Consider the following 20,481-nt stretch of genomic DNA (forward strand, 5'->3'; position numbering starts at 1 on the left):
CAAATACATACATTTAAAAATACCACTCGATTTGGACAGAATTTTATAGACTTCTACAAAATCTATAGACTCAAAATTTAAGTCGGCTTATGCACTAGAGTGGAACACAATGTTAGTAAAACAAATATGGGAAACGTTTAAATCTGAAGCAATTTTAAGAAACTTCGAAAAAGTTTATTTATGATTTATCGCTCGATATATATGTATTAGAAGTTTAGGAAAATTAGAGTAATTTTTACAACTTATCGACTAAGCAATAGCGATTTTACAAGGAAAATGTTGGTATTTTGACCATATTTGTCGAAATCAGAAAAACATATATATGGGAACTATATCTAAATCTGAACCAATTTCAACCAAATTTGGCACGCATAGCTACAATGCTAATTCTACTGCCTGTGCAAAATTTCAACCAAATTGGGCCAAAACTCTGGCTTTTAGGACCATATTGTCCATATCGGGCAAAAGATATATATGGGAGCTATATCGAAATCTGAACCGATTTCAATCAAATTTTACACACTTGACTATACTACTAATTGTACTCCTAGTGCAAAATTTCAACCAAATTCGGCCAAAAATCAGGCTTCTGGGGCCATATAAGTCCATATCGGGCGAAAGATATACATGGGAGCTTTATCTAAATCTGAACCGATTTCAGTCAAATTTTGCATACTTGACTATACGACTAAGTGTTATGTTTGTACAAAATTTCAAGCAAATTGGTATAAAACTCTGGCTGTTGGGTCCATATTGGTGCATATCGGGCGAAAGATATATATGGGAGCTATATCTAAATCTTAACCGATTTCTTCCAAAATCAATAGGGTTCTATTCTGACCCAAATTAGGAACATGTGCCAAATTTGAAGGCGATTGGACTTAAATTGCGTCCTAGACTTTGATCACAAAAATGTGTTCACAGCAGACGGACGAACAGACGGTCGGACGGACATGGTTATATCGACTCAGGGACCCATCCTGAGCATTATTGCCAAAGACACCATGTGTCTATCTCGTCTCCTTCTGGGTGTTACAAACATATGCACTGTTCCACAGTGTGACGTAGGGTATAAAAAATATGGGTAACATTTAAATCTAAAGCAATTTTAAGGAAACTTCGCAAAAGTTTATTTATGATTTATCGCTCGATATATATGTATTGGAAGTTTAGTAAAATAAGAGTCATTTTTACAACTTTTGGACTAAGCAGTGGCGATTTAACAAGGAAAATGTTGGTATTTTGACAATTTTGGCACGCATAGCTACAATGCTAATTCTACTCGCTGTGCAAAATTTCAACTAAATCGGTTAAAAATTGGCCACTGTGGTCATATGAGTGTAAATCGGGCGAACGATATATATAGGAGCTATATCTAAATCTGAACCGATTTCAATAAAATTTGTCACACTTGACTACACTACTAATTGTACTCTCCTAGTGCAAAATTTCATCCAAATTGGAGTAAAACTCTGGCTTCTGGGACCGTATTAGTCCATATCGGGCGAAAGATATATATGGGAGCTATATCTAAATCTGAACCGATTTCAATAAAATTTGGCACACTTGACTATAACAGGTTGGCTGATAAGTCCCCGGTCTAATAAAGAAAAACACATTTTTTTTGTCAAAATTCGTTTTTATTATTCAACATAGTTCCCTTCAAGAGCGATATAACGAATATAACGACCTTCCAATTTTTTGATACCATTTCGGTAGTACTCCTTCGGTTTTGCCTCAAAATAGGCCTAAGTTTCGGGGATCAACTCTTCATTGCAGCCAAATTTCCCTGCGAGCATCCTTTTGAGGAGAAAAAGTCGCTGGGGGCCAGATCTGGAGAATACGGTGGGTGGGGAAGCAATTCGAAGCCCAATTCATGAATTTTTACCATCGTTCTCAATGACTTGTGGCACGGCGCGTTGTCTTGGTGAAACAACACTTTTTTCTTCTTCATATGGGACCGTCTTGTCGCGATTTCCACCCTTAAACGCTCCAATAACGCCATATAATAGTCACTGTTGATGGTTTTTCCCTTCTCAAGATAATCGATAAAAATTATTCCATACGCATCCCAAAAAATAGAGGCCATTACTTTGCCAGCGGACTTTTGAGTCTTTCCACGTTTCACCGGTCGCTGTCCACTCAGCCGACTGCCGATTGGACTCAGGAGTGTAGTGATGGAGCCATGTTTTATCTATTGTCACAGATCGATGGAAAACCTCGGGTGTACTACGAGTTAACAGCGACAAACACCGCTCAGAATCATCAACACGTTGTTTTTGGTCAAATGTTAGCTCGCGCGGCACCCATTTTGTACAGAGCTTCCGCATATCCAAATATTAATGAATGATTCTTTAAGGTCTTTTCCTTTGATATCTTTAAGGTCTCTGCTATCTCGATCAACTTCATTTTACGGTCATTCAAAATCATTTTGTGGATTTTTTTGATGTTTTCGTCAGTAACCACCTCTTTCGGGCGTCCACTGCGTTCACGGTCCTCCGTGCTCATTTCACCACGCTTGAATTTTGCATACCAATCAATTATTGTTGATTTCCCTGGGGCAGAGTCCGGAAACTTATTATCAAATTCCACCGTATTTTTTCCCCTTCAGAAAACAGTATTTTATCAAAACACGAAATTCCTTTTTTCCATTTTTTTCACAATAACAAAAGTTGCTTCGCAAAAGACGCTCTATCTCACAAACTAATTGACTTACAGACGTCAAATTTTGACACGAATCATTTGAAGGTTGGTACTATATAAAAATAATATGCATTTAATAATAGCGACGCCATCTATGTGTCAGACCGGGGACTTATCAGCCAACCTGTTAGTACCAATTGTTCTTCTTGTGCAAAATTTTAAGTAAATTAGGGTAAAACTCTGGCATCTGGGACCATATAAGTCCATATCGGGCGATATATATATATGGGAGCTATATCTAAATCTGAACCGATTTCTTCCAAAATCAATAGGGTTCTATTCTGAGCCAAAACACATACTTGTGCCACATTTGAAGTCGATTGGACTAAAACTGCGACCTAGACTTTGATTACAAAAATGTGTTCACAGCAGACGGACGAACAGACGGTCGGACGGACATGGTTATATCGACCCAGGAGCCCACCCTGAGCATTTTTGCCAAAGACACCATGTGTCTATCTCGTCTCCTTCTGGGTGTTGCAAACATATGCACTAACACAGTGTGGCGCAGTGTATAAAAACGTGAACCATTTATTTCACTAAAGCCAATTTAACACTATTTATACCCTGCGCCACACTGTGGAACAGGGTATTATAAGTTAGTGCATATGTTTGCAACACCCAGAAGGAGACGAGATAGACACATGGTGTCTTTGGCAAAAATGCTCAGGGTGGGCTCTTGATTGGTGCAGGGTATAATATAGTCGGCCCCGCCCGACTTTTGACTTTCCTTACTTGTTTATGAGTGAAGTATGTCCTGCGCCACACTGTGGAACAGGGTATTATAAGTTAGTGCATATGTTTGAAACACCCAGAAGGAGACGAGATAGACACATGGTGTCTTTGGCAAAAATGCTCAGGGTGGGCTCTTGATTGGTGCAGGGTATAATATAGTCGGCCCCGCCCGACTTTTGACTTTCCTTACTTGTTTATGAGTGAAGCATGTCCTAAAAATTTTGTGAAGCAAACGTGTGTATATAATTCAATGAACTTACACATAACTTCAATATAACACAAAGTAGAAGAAAATGTTGGTAAGATTATCAAACGTACACTCATAAAAAGTTTAGTTGGATCCAAATATTTTGACCTTCCCATAAGGATTTTGGTATTGATTCTGCGACAAAGATGCGGCTTCTTTAAAATGAAGACATTGTTTGGGGACCTATCTAGCTTTAAATATAGGATCAATAAAATTAAAATTAGTACACAGATCTCATTTATCTAATTTTCATTCTCGTTTTGCGCACAAACAAATGCCAGTTTAAAAATCCAAAATCCAAAACTATTTTCTTAATTCCAAAAAACAAAAAAAAAACTATCAACGAACGATTCAAAATCGCCAATATAAATCTCACGCTATATATGAAGAGTTCTTTGTAATATCTCTATATAAAATATATCAATAATTTAAAAAAAAACAATTTCATTAACTCAATAATGTTGTCCTATACTTTAAGGACAATTTTCCTTAGTGTAAATTGCATGTCCTAAAATTTAGGTTTAACAACCTTTCATATTAGTTGACCCCCTAATGCCCCATTTTTTCTGCTATCCGATAAAATAGTCTAGGTTTATGACACAAACGCAAGAGAACGACACAAGCAAAATCAATATGGTAAAATCCAATGTATTCTGCAAAGTCTCTTGTAGAGTTTTGATTAATTTTTGTTCTTATTTTACTAAAGCGTCCCGTTTCATAGTAGACCGCCTAAAGGCGGGATTTGGCATTAGAGGGTTAATTTTGTAAAGCGTACCATTTGGACCAATATTTTTTGTACCCACATTAGCCCACTTATATTTCTGTAAGACACAATGCTTATAATAAATGATTACTCGTACTATTTAATAACCGGATTGTCTACAATTTCCTAGATATTAATGTTTCGATTAGACCCTAAAAACTCTAAAATGTAATATAGCAAGAGGAAGACCTTAAATTGATTAATATTTTGTGCTTACACAACCAACAAAAAGCTTTTGAATTATGGGTTGGTGAATGTGCTAAGCAAGCATAAGCTATAAGCTATACCCGTTTTCACCTATGTGAAACACAATGGTGGCGCTGACGCTAGCACAGACTGACAATGAGTTGAAAAAACTCACACAATTATTATAGGGCGTTTATGTCACATGTGCAATATTAACAAGTAAGGAAAATCTAAAATCGGACAAATCAGGACTGTATTGTACCCTTCACCACTTTTGACTTTTTGAACATTGGGGACATTTTAACGGTTTATATTCCCACATAAATACACAAAACAAAAAAGTTTACTGCCAAAATGGTGTCAAAAATTGGAAGGTCGTTATAATCGTTGTATCGCTCTTGAAGGGAACTATGTCGAATAATAAAAACGAATTTTGAAAAAAAAAAATGTGTTTTTCTTTGTTAGACCGGGGACTTATCAGCCAACATGTTATGTACACACAACATTTTGTTTCTGATTCAATCACGAAATTATTTGATCCACTTAATTTTTTAATTGAAATGTCTTCAATCACAAAAATTATATTATCAATCACAATTTTAATTGGGCATACAAAAAAATTGATTGAAAAATTTTAAAATATGAATTAATTTTTATACCCATCACCATAGAATGTGGTGGGTTTGTTTGTCATTGGGTAATAAGTTTGTCATCCGTGTGTAACATATCGAAATATCGATTTCCGACTATATAAAGTATATATATTCTTGATCAGGGCGAAATTCTAAGACGATTTAAGCATGTCCGTCTGTCTGTCTGTTGTAATCACGCTACAGCCTTCAATAATGACACTATCGTCCTGAAATTGGGCACAAATTCGTTTTTTGTTTTCAGGCAGGTCAAGTTCGAGTTGGGGTCTTTGGCTTTTAAAAACCGTAGTTTTTATCCAAATTGTCTGAAATTTAAAATCTAGAGGTACTTGAGGACCATAAAAAGGTGTGCCGAAAATGGTGCCCATCGGTCCATGTTTTGGTATAGCACCCACCCTTCGTGGGCGTCTAGAAACTGTATTTTCTATCCGATTTGCCGATTTTGCTTCGTGGGCGTCTAGAAACTGTAATTTCTATCCGATTTGCCTGAAATTGAACCTTAAAGAGGTGTGTCGAAAAATGGGGTGTATCGGTGCATGTTTTGGTATAGACTGCATATAGACCGATCACCCGATTTTACATCTTGGTATAGCCCCCATATAGACCGATCTACCGATTTTGCTTCTTGGGAGTCTAAAAACTTCTATTTCTATCCGATTTGCCTGAAATTGAAAATCTAGAGGTATTTGAGGACCATGAAGAGGTGTGTCGAAAATGGTTCGTATCGATCCATGTGTTGGTATAGCGGCCATATAGACCGATCTCCCGATTTTTATTCTTGGGCTTCTACAAACTATATTTATTACCCGATTTGCCTGAAATTTGAAATCTAGTTATTTTGGGACCATAACAACGTGTGTCGAAAATGATCCGAATCGGTCCATGTTTTGGTATAGCCGCCATATAGACCGATCTCCCGATTTTTATTCTTGGGCTTCTATAAACTGTATTGATTACCCGATTTGCCTGAAATTGGAAATCTAGAGGTATTTTAGGACCGCAAATAGGTGTGCCAAAATCGAGGTGTATCGGTCCATTTTTTTATAACCCCCATATAGACCGATCTCCCGATTTTACTTCTTGGGCTTCTAGAGACTATATATGCTTGAAATTGAAATCTAAGATCACAAATAGGCAAATGGTGCCTATTGGTCAATGTTTTGGTATAGCCCCCATATAGACCGATCTCCCGACTTTATTTCTTGGGCTTCTAGAATCCGTAGTATTTATCCAATTTACCGGAAATTAGAAATCTTGAGGTATCTTAGGACCATAAAGAGGTGCGACGAAAATGGTCCGTATCGGTCACTGTTTTGGTATAGCCCCTATATAGACTGATCTCCCGATTTTACTTCTTGGGCTTCTTCTAGAATTTTTAGTTTTCACCCAATTCGTCTGAAAGTGGAATTCTAGATGTATTTGAGGAACGTATAGACCGATTTAACTTCTTGAGGGTACATCCAAAGAAAAAATATTTTCTTCCGGAAAGAAATTTTAGACAAACGAAATTCCCCTTTCGTATAAAGTATTTTCGTTTAGAGCAAACTAATCCGAATTTGTGATAAGCGACTCAACGATTGTCTCTAAAAATGTGTGTCAAAAGAAAACTTTGCTTGTCGAAAATTTCGTTCCTCAGAAAGAAAACACTTCTTGTAGGGTATAGCAGACGCACTGATCATGGAAATTGCTTGAAACTGAAAGTAAAATTTATGATTTCAAATCAAGACGTTATTTCATCATATATACGATATGTTTATGATTTCTCTAAAGCTCAAACAAAATTGGTTCTCATAAATCCAGAATCTGATCTAGTCTACATAGGTAGAATCATTAAATTTTTTCTTCGGAAGCGTACTAGTTGAACCGATTTGTTTAGGAGAAGTTTTGTGATCAAACCCCCTAAAATTCTATATATTATCAAGTAACCCGCTACGACGAAGAGTTTCCAAAGTAAACTATTATATTTGATTCCTGGTGGTTGGTATTTAAGATTCGGCCGGCCGAACTTACTGCTGTATATACTTGTTATTTGATTCAATTAAAAATTTAATTGACGTTGTTTGCAAAAATCAATTAAATTTTTAAATCGAAAATTTAATTGATATCGATTAGAAAACTTAATAAGTTTTTTTTAATTGATTCAAACATTTATTTAGTTAAACTTCTTAGTTAAATCAGTTAAAAAATTTATTGAATTTTGTAATCAGTATCGATTAAATTTTTTAATTAAATTGTTAATAGGAACAATTCATTAAAAAAAAAAAATTTACTAATGTAAAAATGTTCACTCATTATACCCTGCGCCACACTGTGGAACAGGGTATTATAAGATAGTCCATATGTTTGTAACACCCAGAAGAAGACGAGATAGACACATGGTGTCTTTGGCAATAATGCTCAGGGTGGGTCCCTGAGTCGATATAACCATGTCCGTCTGTCTGTGAGCACATTTTTGTGATCAAAGTCTAGGTCGCAATTTAAGTCCAATCGCCTTCAAATTTGGCACATGTTCCTAATTTGGGTCAGAATAGAACCTTATTGATTTTGGAAGAAATCGGTTCAGATTTAGATATAGCTCCCATATATATATATATATATATATATATATATATATATATATATATATATATATATATATATATATATATATATATATATATATATATATATATATATATATACATATATATATATATATATATATATATATATATATATATATATATATATATATATATATATATATATATATATATATATATATATATATATATATATATATATATATATATATATATATATATATATATATATATACATACATATATATATATATATATATATATATATATATATATATATATATATATATATATATATATATATATATATATATATATATATATATATATATATATATATATATATATATATATATATATATATATATATATATATATATATATATATATATATATATATATATATATATATATATATATATGCACTAATATGGACCCAGCAGCCAGAGTTTTATACCGATTTGCTTGAAATTTTGTACAAACATAACACTTAGTCGTATAGTCAAGTGTGCAAAATTTGATTCAAATCGGTTCAAAATTTAGATATAGCTCCCATATATATCTTTCGCCCGATATGGACTAATGTGGTCCTACAAGCCAGAGTTTTGGCTCAATTTGGTTGAAATTTTGCACAGGGAGTAGATTTAGCATTGTAGCTATGCGTGCCAAATTTGGTTGAAATCGATTTAGATTTAGATATAGCTCCCATATATATCTTTCGCCCGATATGCACTTATATGGACCCAGAAGCCAGTGTTTTATCCCGATTAGCTTGAAATTTTGCACAAGGAGTACAATTGGTAGTATAGTCAGGTGTGCCAAATTTGATTGAAATCGGTTCAGATTTAAATATATATGGATTTTTGGCCGAATTTGGTTGAAATTTTGCACAGGTTGTAGATTTAGCATTGTAGCTATGCGTGCCAAATTTGGTTGAAATCGATTTAGATTTAGATATAGCTCCCATATATATCTTTCGCCCGATATGCACTTATATGGACCCAGAAGCCAGAGTTTTATCCCGATTAGCTTGAAATTTTGCATAAGGAGTACAATTGATAGTATAGTCATTTGTGCCAAATTTGATTGAAATCGGTTCAGATTTAGATATAGCTTCCATATATATGCAGTTGCATATTTAAGAAAATTAAGGGGTACATGTTTATGGGTGCTTTGTATCAATCTGACTATAGCTCATAGTCAGTGTTGCCAGGGAAAATGTTCGGTTTACCCTACAAGGACAAAACAAGTTCCCTACTTTGCCATACATTCCCAAACAATTTTCCCTACAATATTTTTCGTTAAATTTAAACAAATTTTACAAAACAAAAATGGTTTTAAGTACTTTATTATCCTAAAACATGAATATGCAACGTATAACATATAACTTAGAATTTAAATTTGTATTACCATCACGGTTGCCATAGTTGGTAGAATTCTAACCAAAATAGTATTTTTTTTTTTTTGATAAATCTCTATAAAAATAAAAATTTGGAAAAAGTTTCTATAAACAAATTTTTGTGAGAAATAAAATTTTGACACTAAATTCTATAGAAACAAAATTTTGAGAAAAAATTCCATGGAAATAAAATTTCGATAAATTTTTTTATAGAAATAATATTTTGAAAAAATTGTCTATAGAAATACAATTGTGACAAAATTTTCTATAGAAATAAAATGTTGACAAAATTTTCTACAGAAATAAAGTTTTGACAAAAATGTCTATAGAAATATTTGTTTGGTAGATTTGTGGTAATCTTCAAATTTTGTTAGATTTTTTTGGACGAGTTGTAACTGGTGTTACCACACATTGTTAAAGATCAAGCCTTGCCGGCTTCTAATTTCCTAGAGCCACCAAAATGTAAAAATTATTACAAATTGTGTTGAGTGAAAATGCCCCTACATTGTGGTCCAACGTGCCTACAAGACGCTAAATATTAGAAAACCCCTATATATAGGGAATTTCCCCTACTTCTAGCAACACTGGCTGTAGTTGATATTGCACCTACGGAGTTAGTATACCACTAATATTGAGCCCATTATTAAAAAAGAGAAAATCGTTCAATTAGTGTGGGTAATAAATCCAAATTTGTGAAAATTGAGCAATATTCTTATGTAAGAGCTACAAGTACGTATAAATTAGATCGGACAGTACATCAAAATTTGAAATTTGAGTAACATTGGTTAATAAATAAGAGTACTATGGCCAAATTTGGGAAAATCGAGCGATGCATATATATGGAAGCTATATCTAAATCTGAACCAATTTGCATAATATGTTGCGAGTTTGATTAATACCACAAAAGGTTACCTTGTGCAAGATTTGAGTAAGATCAGTTAAGAAATGAGGTCTGTATGGTCAAACATAAGGTTATTAGGGACGAATTTTTCAAAATCGGGCGATACCTATATGGGAGCTATGTCTACATCTGAACCGATTTCTATGAAATTTTGCACATATAGTTAGTACTATAGAAGCTATAGCTAAATCCGAACCGATTTCGATGATTTTTTGCACATATAGTTAGCGCTATAGAAGACTATATTTAGCCAACTTTGAGTAAGATTGGGTAATAAATAAGGGTTCTATGGCCAAATTTGGGAAAATCGGGCTATACATATATATAGGAGCTATATCTAAATCTGAACCGATTTCGATGATTTTTTTGCACATATAGTTAGTTCTATAGAAGACTATATTTAACCAAATTTGAGTAAGATCGGTTGATAAATAAGGGTTGTATGGCCAAATTTAGAAAAATCGGGCGGTACATATATATGGGAGCTATAGCTAAATCTGAACCGATTTCGATGATTTTTTGCACATATAGTTAGTGCTATAGAAGACTATATTAAGCCAACTTTGAGTAAGATCGGTTGATAAATAAGGGTTTTATGGTCAAATTTAGAAAAATCGGGCGGTACATATATATGGGAGCTATAGCTAAATCTGAACCGATTTCGATGATTTTTTGCACATATAAATAGTGCTATAGAATACTATATTTAGCCAACTTTGAGTAAGATTGGTTAATAAATAAGGTTTCTATGGCCAAATTTGGGAAAATCGGGCTATACATATATATGGGAGCTATATCTAAATCTGAACCGATTTCGATGATTTTTTGCACATATAGTTAGTTCTATAGAAGACTATATTTAGCCAAATTTGAGTAAGATCGGTTGATAAATACGGGTTTTATGGCCAAATTTAGAAAAATCGGGCGGTACATATATATGGGAGCTATATCTAAATCTGAACCGATTTAGATGAAATTGTGCAGATTTGAAGAACGATGAAAAAGATTACTTTTCGCCAAATTTGGTGACGATCCGTTTGAAAAAAAACGCAACGTGACCCCATTTGTCGAAATCGGGCGATAGATATATATGGGAGCTATATCTAAATTTGATCCGATTTCTTCCAAATTCAATAGCGTTCGTCCTTGTTCCCAAAAACACTCCCTGTACCAAATTTCATCGGTTAATAATTGCGACCGGAATCCTGTGAACAACAAAATACATGGACAGACGGACGGACACCAAGCGCTAGATCGACTCAGGAGGTGATTCTGAGTCGATCGGTATATATTTTATGGGGTCTAAAATCAATATTTCTGGTAGGCACATTTTTTGGCCGATCAATCTTATTATACCCTGACCACTATGGGGGTTAGGGTATAAAAAAATTCACTCATTGACCTAATTGACTTAATGTTTCTAGTTTGATTAAAAAGTTAATTGTATCAATTAATTTTTTAAGTGAAAAAGTTTTCAGCTTCATTTAACTATTTAATGGGAAATATTTTGGTGATATTTCATAATCCACTTTAATTACCATTTATATTCACAGTGTTGGATATTTGAGATTGGGTCCGGCCGAATTCACTGCTATATATAGTTGTTGTAGTTTGAATTAATAAACAAAATGTTCACAACAAAATATGATTGTTTGAATTTGTGACATTTTAGGTTAGCTACCATGTATATAATCGGTTCCACCCATTTATTCATAGCTCAAATCATTCTGCATAGTTTTTATCAAATATGCAATATATAAGTTATTTGTGTTTTCAAATCAAACCATCTAAACTTTTCGAAATATTCCTTGAAACAATAACAAGTATATACGGCCGTAAGTTCGGCCAGGCCGAAGCTTATGTACCCTCCATCATGGATTGCGTAGAAACTTGATCTAAACACTGCCATCCACAATCGAATTACTTAATTGCGGTAACGCTTGCCGATGGCAAGGTATCTTAAAATCTCCTAACACAGTTCTTCTAAATTGTATGTAAGTCCATACGTGGTATATATTAAATCAAAAAAGATCGATCCAATACGTATATAATTCAGTTTGACAAAGTAGACATAAAATTTTGACAAAATTTTCTACAGAAATAAAATTTTAACACAATTTTCTATAGAAATAAAATTTTCAAAAAATTTTCTATAGAAATAAAAATTTTGACAAAATTTTCTATAGAAAGAAAATTTTGACAAAAATTTCTACAGAAATAAAATTTTAACAAAATTTTCTATAGAAATAAACTTTTGACAAAATTCTCTATAGAAATAAAATCTTGGTAGATTATTTTTGGCTCGAGTGGCAACCATGATTATGAACCGAATAAAATTTGAACAAAATTTTCTATAGAAATAAAATTTTGACAAAATTTTCTATAGAAATAAAATTTTGACAATGATGAAAATTTTATTATGAACCGAATAAAATTTTAACAAAATTTTCTCTAGAAATAAAATTTTGACAAAATTTTCTATAGAAATAAACTTTTGGTAGATTATTTTTGGCTCTAGTGGCAACCATGACTATGAACCGATATGGACCAATTTTTGTGTGATTGGATCAATTTTGGTATGGTTGTTAGTGACCATATACTAACACCACGTGCCTAATTTGAACCGAATCGGATGAATTTTGCTCCTCCAAGAGGCTCCGGAGGTCAAATCTGGAGAATGTTTTATATGGGGGCTATATATAATTATGAACCGATATGGACCAATTCTGGCACGGTTGTTAAAGATCATATACTAACACCATATTCCAAATTACAACCGGATTTGTTGAAATTTGCTTCTCTTGGAGACTTCACAAGCCAAATCTGGGGATCGGTTTATATGGGGGCTATATATAATTATGGACCGATGTGGACCAATTTGTGCATGATTGTTAGAGACCATATACCGACACCATGTACCAAATTTCAGCCGGATCGGATGAAATTTGCTTCTCTTTTAGGCTCCGCAAGCAAAATCTGGGGATCGGTTTATATGGGGGCTATATATAATTATCGACCGATGTGGACCAATTTCTGCATGGTTGTTAGAGACCATATACCAACACCATATACCAAATTTCAGCCGGATCGGATGAAATATGCTTCTGTTAGAGGCTCCACAAGCCAAATCTGAGGGTCCCTTTATATGGGGGCTATACGTAAAAGTGGACCGATATGGCCCATTTTCAATACCGTCCGACCTACATCGATAACAACTACTTGTGCCAAGTTTCAAGTCGATAGCTAGTTTCGTTCGGAAGTTAGCGTGATTTCAACAGACGGACGGACGGACGGAGATGCTTAGATCGACTCAGAATTTCACCACGACCCAGAATATATATACTTTATGGGGTCTTAGAGCAATATTTCGATGTGTTACAAACGGAATGACAAAATTAATATACCCCCATCCTATGATGGAGGGTATAAAAAATTATTCTGAGTGTAAAATGTAAAAATAAAGCACTGATAACAAACATAATGATATAACCCAAGATCACATTAATCGCAAAAGTTCCGTGGGATTCCCAGCTATATTCAAATATTATCCAATAAGTTCTTGTGAATCCCAGATCTCATCTTTGTTTTTTTTTTTTTTTTTTTTTTTTTTTGAGATAACGCACAATTGGGAATATTGTGAAGCTGTGGCTTTCTCATGGCTAGAATTCAATACGGGGAAGTATATAAAGACCGTTTTCATTCAAAGTCAGTAGTCTTCAAGATTTCTTTGTACTGCCAACACAAATCATCAATCGTAAAGAAACCAAAAACAACATGCTCTCTAAGTCGATACGATTAATTGTCATTTTGGCCATCTTCAGTGTGGTGCAAGCTCAATTTGGTGGTTCGATAACTTCTAACAGCCGTGGAGGAGGAGATGCATTTTTGAGATTGGGTCATCAATTTGGTGATAATAAACGGAATTTAGGGGGAGGTGTATTTGCAAGTGGTAATACTTTGGGTGGACCAGTGACAAGAGGAGGATTTGTGAATGCCAATGCGTAGGTGGCCTTATTAGCCTCACACTAACTTAACTTAACTTATCGAGTTGTCTTTTCAATTTAGTGGTCGTTTTGGAGGATCTTTGCAACATTCAAAAACAGATAACTTTGGTTCAACATTCTCACAAAATGCTCGTGCCAATATCTTCAACAATGACAGACACAATCTGGATGCAAATGCCTTCCACAGTCGTACCAAATTGGACAATGGTTTCAAATTCAACACAGTTGGCAGTGGTCTGGATTACAATCATGCCAATGGTCATGGAGCCTCAGTTACAGCTTCACGTATACCTCAATTGAACATGAATACCGTTGATGTGACGGGCAAAGCTAATCTCTGGAAATCTCAAAATCAAGCTACCAGCTTAGATTTAATAGGAGGTGTTTCTAAGAATTTTGGTGGGCCCTTAGATGGGCAAACCAATAAACATGTTGGTGTTGGTGTAACACATAATTTCTAGTAGGCGCGCTTTTTTAGATTTGATTAGATTAGATTTTAGTGTTATCAAAATAATAGATTCAATAAATTATATAGATATTAAGAAAAATTCTCATAACTTTTCTTTGGGTGCACAACGTCATTGAGTTCGAACGGATTCAAGTCCTTATCGCTTTGAAGTCTCAAGAGTATTTCCTTATTTAGTTAATGTGGGAAAATTTATTTTGTCTTCTGAAAACCATAATTCGAAATTTTCTCGAAGAATTCTTTACTTACCAAAATGAATGGAATGAAATTTAAATTAATGAAATTTAAAGGAAAGTAGGACGGGGCCGACTACATTATACTCTGCAAATTTTGCCAAAATTTTATTTCTATAGAAACTTTTGCCAAAACTTTATTTCTATAGAAAATATTGCCAAAATTGTGTATCTATAGAAAATTTTGCCAAAATTTTATTTCTATAGAAAATTTCGCCAAAATTTTATTTCCAAAAAATTTGCCAAAATTTTATTTCTATAGAAAATTTCGCCAAAATTTTATTTCCAAAAAATTTGCCAAAATTTTATTTCTATAGAAAATTTTGCCAAAATTTTATTCCTATAGAAAATTTTGCCAACATTTTATTTCTATAGAAAATTTTGCTTCTTTGGAAAATATTGCCAAAATTTTATTTCTGTAGAAACTTTTGCCAAAACTTTATTTATATAGAAAATTTTGCCAAAATTTTTTTCTATAGAAAATTTTTCCAAAAATTTTATTTCTATAGAAAATTTTGCAAAAATTTTACTTCTATAGAAAATTTTGCCAAAATTTTATTTCTATAGAAAATTTTGCCAAAACTTTATTTCTAGAGAAAATTTTGCCAAAATTTTATTTCTATAGAAAATTTTGCGAAAATTTTACATCTATAGAAAATTTTGCCAAAATTTTATTTCTATAGAAAATTTTGCCAAATTTTTATTTCTATAGAACATTTTGCCAAAATTTTATTTCTATAGAAAATTTTCCCAAAAATTTTATTTCTATAGAAAATTTTGCAAAAATTTTACTTCTATAGAAAAGTTCGCCAAAATTTTATTTCTATAGAAAATTTTGCAAAAATTTTACTTCTACAGAAAATGTTGCCAACATTTTATTTCTATATAAAGTTTTGCTAAAATTTAGTTCTATAGAAAATTTTGCCAAAATTTTATTCCTATAGAAAATTTTATTTCTATAGAAAATTTTTGCCAACATTTTATTTCTATAGAAAATTTTGCAAAAATTTTACATCTATAGAAAATTTTGCCAAAATTTTATTTCTATAGAAAATTTTGCCAAAAATTTTATTTCTTTAGAAAGTTTTGCAAAAATTTTACTTCTATAGAAAATTTTGCCAAAATTTTATTTCCAAAAAAATTTTGCCAAAATTTTATTACTATAGAAAATTTTGTCAAAATTTTATTTCTATAGAAAATTTTCCCAATTTTTTTTTCTATAGAAAATTTTGCAAAAATTTTACTTCTATAGAAAATTTTGCCAAAATTTTATTTCCTTAGAAAATTTTGCCAAAAATTGTATTGCTATAGAAAATTTTGCAAAAATTTTACTTCTATAGAAAATTTTGCCAACATTTTATTTCTATAGAAAATTTTGTCAAAACTTTATTTCTATAGAAAATTTTGCAAACTTTTACTTCTATAGAAAGTTTGTCAAAATTTTATTGCTTTATAAATTTTTGCCAAAATGTTATTCCTATAGAAAATTTTATTTCTATAGAAAATTTTTGCCAACATTTTATTTCTATAGATAATTTTACCAAAATTTTATTTCTATAGAAAATTTTGCCAAAATTTTTTTCTATAGAAAATTTTTAGAGAGGAATATTTTGCAAAATCTACCAAAACATCAGAAATTCTACCAATCTACCAGACAGTAAAAAAATCTACCATTTTTGGTAGTAGTATCCGTGCTCCTGAGTCGAGTTAGATATGTCCGTCTGACCGTCCGTCTGTCTGTGAATACATTTTTGTAATAAAAGTCTAGGCTGCAGTTTTAGTCCAATGGACTTCAAATTTGGCTGTCTAATGGACTGCAAAATTGTACTAATATAAAACATAATGCAACCTAAATTTGAGAATCCGTGATTCAATGAATAGCATTGTCGCTTTGCATACATAGTATTGAAAAAGTATTCAATTAAAAAATTAATTGAATCAACATTTTTTTAAATGAAACAACAATCAATCACAACAATTAATAGTATCAATTAATTTTTTAATTGGATCAATTAATTTTTTAATTGGCCTTCAATTAATTTTTCAATTGATACTATCATTTCTGTGATTGAAGACATTTCAATTAAAAAAATTAATTGGATCAATTAATTTCGTTATTGAATCAGAATTTTTTTTTTGTGTAACGTAACGTAACGTAACCTAAATTATAGGAAACGCCATTTGTTAAGGACAAATTTCTTTAAATTAATGAAATTTTAATTAAAAGAGAGTCTATAATTGTTACCTTAACAAATTGTTTTCATTAAATTTGGGACACGAATCTTGAAAATGTGAGTCTCTTTTTTAAATTCGTATACCTTTGCAGTAAGCAACATTTTGTAGGTTTTTTTATCTAAAAAGTAATATTTTACTTTGATCTGATCTGGGATCTCTCACCGGCCTGCCGTAAATTAGTTATTCAAAAATTCCCAGCAAATCGATAAATTCCATTGCAAAATCTGTTCTGTTGCTTGTATAAAGACTTCCTTATAAAATTCCCCAAATAGAAAATTTTAAATATTTTTGGTCTGCGACGTTTTTGATTAGGAGCAAAGAAGAAAAACTTAATTCAGATGATAACGAGCAAAACAAGATGTTGACTACTCTTTGCTGTGATGTGAGTCCCCACAGAATTCCAGTGAATCCCCAACAGCATTAGCTTAGCTTTTGTGAATCCCAAAAATATTTTGTTTTTGCACTTTTTTTGATAACGTCTATATTGAATGTTCGTTGCTGTGGCCTTTTCACTGACCTATCTTCAAGCGAGGAATCGCATTTAGTTTCAAGTATGCAGAGACGATTTCATATAAAAACTGAATGTGTTCAACTGATTCGCAACAATATTCAAGCAGTCTCTGTAGTACATACAACACACAACATCAAACTCATTCGAACCTGCAATATGTTCTTCAAGACGATTGGATTAGTTGGCATATTTTGCTCATTGGCTTTGGCTTATCCCCAATTCGGTGGATCTCTCACATCGAATAGCCGAGGAGGAGCGGATGCCTTTCTCAGATTGGGACATCAATTTGGTGACAGCAATCGTAATTTAGGTGGTGGTGTATTTGCCAGTGGAAATACTTTAGGAGGACCAGTGACCAGAGGAGGATTTTTGAGTGCCAATTCGTAAGTACCTTAATTCGGACGAATAAGCGAAATACTTATTGTGTTTCTGTGTTTTTGTTATTAGTGGTCGTTTTGGAGGATCTCTGCAACATTCGAAAACGGATAACTTTGGTTCGGTATTCTCGCAAAATGCCCGTGCCAATATCTTCAACAATGACAGACATAATCTAGATGCCAATGCCTTCCACAGTCGCACCAAATTGGACAATGGTTTCAAATTCAATACTGTAGGTGGTGGCCTGGATTACAATCATGCCAATGGTCATGGAGCCTCAGTTACAGCATCGCGTATACCTCAATTGAACATGAATACCGTAGATTTAGCTGGCAAAGCTAATCTTTGGAGATCTCAAAATCAAGCCACAACGTTAGACTTAAAGGGGGGTGTATCAAAAAATATTGGTGGACCTCTAGATGGACAAACGAACAAACATGTAGGCGTGGGTCTAACACATAATTTTTAAGGAAAGTTTTACCTTTTATAGACGTATTAGTTTTATTATAGCATAGAGAATAGCTTTAATAAATGATTGATAGACCTTAAAATAAATATGGTATTATACACAGAAAAAAGTTTCAAGAAATTTTTTCCAATTAAAGTCTTAATTGAGTTTTAAACAAGTAAGCAAAACTGAAGTCGAGCGGGGCCGACTATATAATACCCTGCACCACTTTGTAGATTAGCATTTTCGAGAGCATATCAAATCTGTCCAATGTGTTGGGTGCTATATATAAAGGTGTTTGTTTCCATATACATATTTTTAAATTTGGTATTTTGGCCATTTTTGGGTATTTTGGCCATTTTTGCCCAACTCGAAAACCATATATATGGAAGCTATATCGAAATCTGAACCGATTTCAACCAAATGTGACATTTATAGTTACTACCAGGGCTGTGGTGCCGGAGTCTTGGAGTCGGAGTCTGAAGATTTTGCTGGAGTCGGAGTCGTAAAAATTTTGCTCGACTCCGACTCCGGCTAAACCAAATTTTTTAAAACACTTCACATTTTTGTAACTAAGCAAGTTTTTACGCAAATTAGTTTCCATTGCGTTATTCATTCGATCAATGTACAGCATCGATCCATTTTAATGCCCATATCAATTTATTTGAAATATTTAGAACAATCGAAATTATTTTTGTTTATTTTATTTGAAGGCCATATACATATGTGGATTATTTACTACAAAAAATTTTTTCTAAAATTGTATTTTTATTGATAATTTTTTCAAAATGTTATTTCTATTAGAAAAAATTGTCAAATTTTATTTCTATAGCAAATTTTCTCAAAGTTTGTTTCCTTACTGATGCTCACTGATACTCACTGCTATAAAAAATGTATTCAAAATTTTATTACTATAGAAAATTTTTTTCTATATAAAATTTAGTCAGAATTTTATTTCTATAGAAAATTTAGTCAAAATTTTGTTTCTATAGAATATTTTGAAAAATTTTATTTCTATACAAAATTTTGAAAAATTTTGTTTGCTACACATTTTTTTAAATTGTATTTCTATTGACAATTTTTTGAAACTTTAATTTCTATAAACAATTTTGCCAAATTTTATTTCTATAAAAATTTTATTCAAAATTTTATTTCTATATATTTGGTCAAAATTTCCATAGAAAATTGTGCCAAAATTTTATTTCTATAAAAAATTTAGTCAAAATTTTGTTTCTGTAGAAAATTTTGCAAAATTTTATTTCTATATAAAATTTTGCAAAATTTTATTTACTAGACAAAAATTTTTCCAAAATTGTACGCTAACTGATACTCACTGCTAAGTCGAAAAGTTGTAGAAATGACTCAAATTTTCAAAATTTTCAATGAATGAATCATAAATGCATTTTTGCGAAATTGTCTAAACAATTATAAATATTTCCCAAATATTGCCCGCGATTTTGTAGAAGTCTGATTTAAGATTTTATCAAAATGTAGATCTAAATAAATAGTCGGCCCGCCCGACTTTAGACTTTCCTTGCATTTTTATTTTTTGTTAAAATTGTGTTACGTCCCATAACGTTAGATTTAAATTTTAAGTACATCGATTTTGTAGAAATATATACAATTTTGTCTAAATCGATTCAGATTCAAATTCATGCATATGGGAATATAAACCTTTATATAGCTTGCAACAAATTTAAATGATTTGAGATAGTATCAATAATTTTGGTCCACAAATACATAACATATACTGTTGGTAACTTCTCATATTATGATGGGCATTTATATCATTATTTTATTTATTAAACATTGCCCTAAATTTGAAATATAGAGTTCAATTGGCATTTAATGTGAAATTAAGACCTTTGTTTGCACACATAAATAAATACGATAATTTATATCGATCCACTTACGGTACCCCCACAATAGAACTACAAATTAGTGGTATTAAAATGAGAGTTAGTTATCGACTCCGGAGTCGGAGTCGGAGTCGAGCAAAATTGGCTCGACTCCACAGTCCTGATTACTACACTGAAAAGA

The 20,481-nt window shown here is 32.3% G+C and overlaps 2 protein-coding genes across 2 annotated transcripts; both read left to right on the forward strand.

The window, feature by feature from the left end:
* Window positions 1–13,872: 13,872 nt before the first annotated feature.
* Window positions 13,873–14,718, forward strand: LOC142221923 (attacin-A-like). The gene is made up of 2 exons (XM_075291805.1): window positions 13,873–14,167; window positions 14,232–14,718. The coding sequence occupies exons 1-2, from the start codon at window positions 13,941–13,943 to the stop codon at window positions 14,629–14,631; spliced, it is 627 nt and encodes a 208-aa protein (XP_075147920.1). The 5' UTR covers window positions 13,873–13,940; the 3' UTR covers window positions 14,632–14,718.
* Window positions 14,719–17,642: 2,924 nt separating this feature from the next.
* Window positions 17,643–18,571, forward strand: LOC142221924 (attacin-A-like). The gene is made up of 2 exons (XM_075291806.1): window positions 17,643–17,998; window positions 18,063–18,571. Exons 1-2 carry the CDS (start codon window positions 17,658–17,660, stop codon window positions 18,460–18,462), a joined length of 741 nt encoding a protein of 246 aa, XP_075147921.1. The 5' UTR covers window positions 17,643–17,657; the 3' UTR covers window positions 18,463–18,571.
* Window positions 18,572–20,481: the final 1,910 nt, after the last annotated feature.

Source organism: Haematobia irritans, chromosome 1 (assembly GCF_050003625.1).
Source record: "Haematobia irritans isolate KBUSLIRL chromosome 1, ASM5000362v1, whole genome shotgun sequence".
Classification (NCBI taxonomy): domain Eukaryota; kingdom Metazoa; phylum Arthropoda; class Insecta; order Diptera; family Muscidae; genus Haematobia; species Haematobia irritans.

Excerpts from the sequence above, each read along its gene's own strand:
- LOC142221924 (XM_075291806.1), top strand. The coding sequence starts at position 17,658 with ATGCAGAGACGATTTCATATAAAAACTGAATGTGTTCAACTGATTCGC. Across the intron at positions 17,999-18,062 it reads GGATTTTTGAGTGCCAATTC|TGGTCGTTTTGGAGGATCTC; the intron begins GTAAGTACCTTA and ends TTTTGTTATTAG.
- LOC142221923 (XM_075291805.1), top strand. The coding sequence starts at position 13,941 with ATGCTCTCTAAGTCGATACGATTAATTGTCATTTTGGCCATCTTCAGT. Across the intron at positions 14,168-14,231 it reads GGATTTGTGAATGCCAATGC|TGGTCGTTTTGGAGGATCTT; the intron begins GTAGGTGGCCTT and ends TTTTCAATTTAG.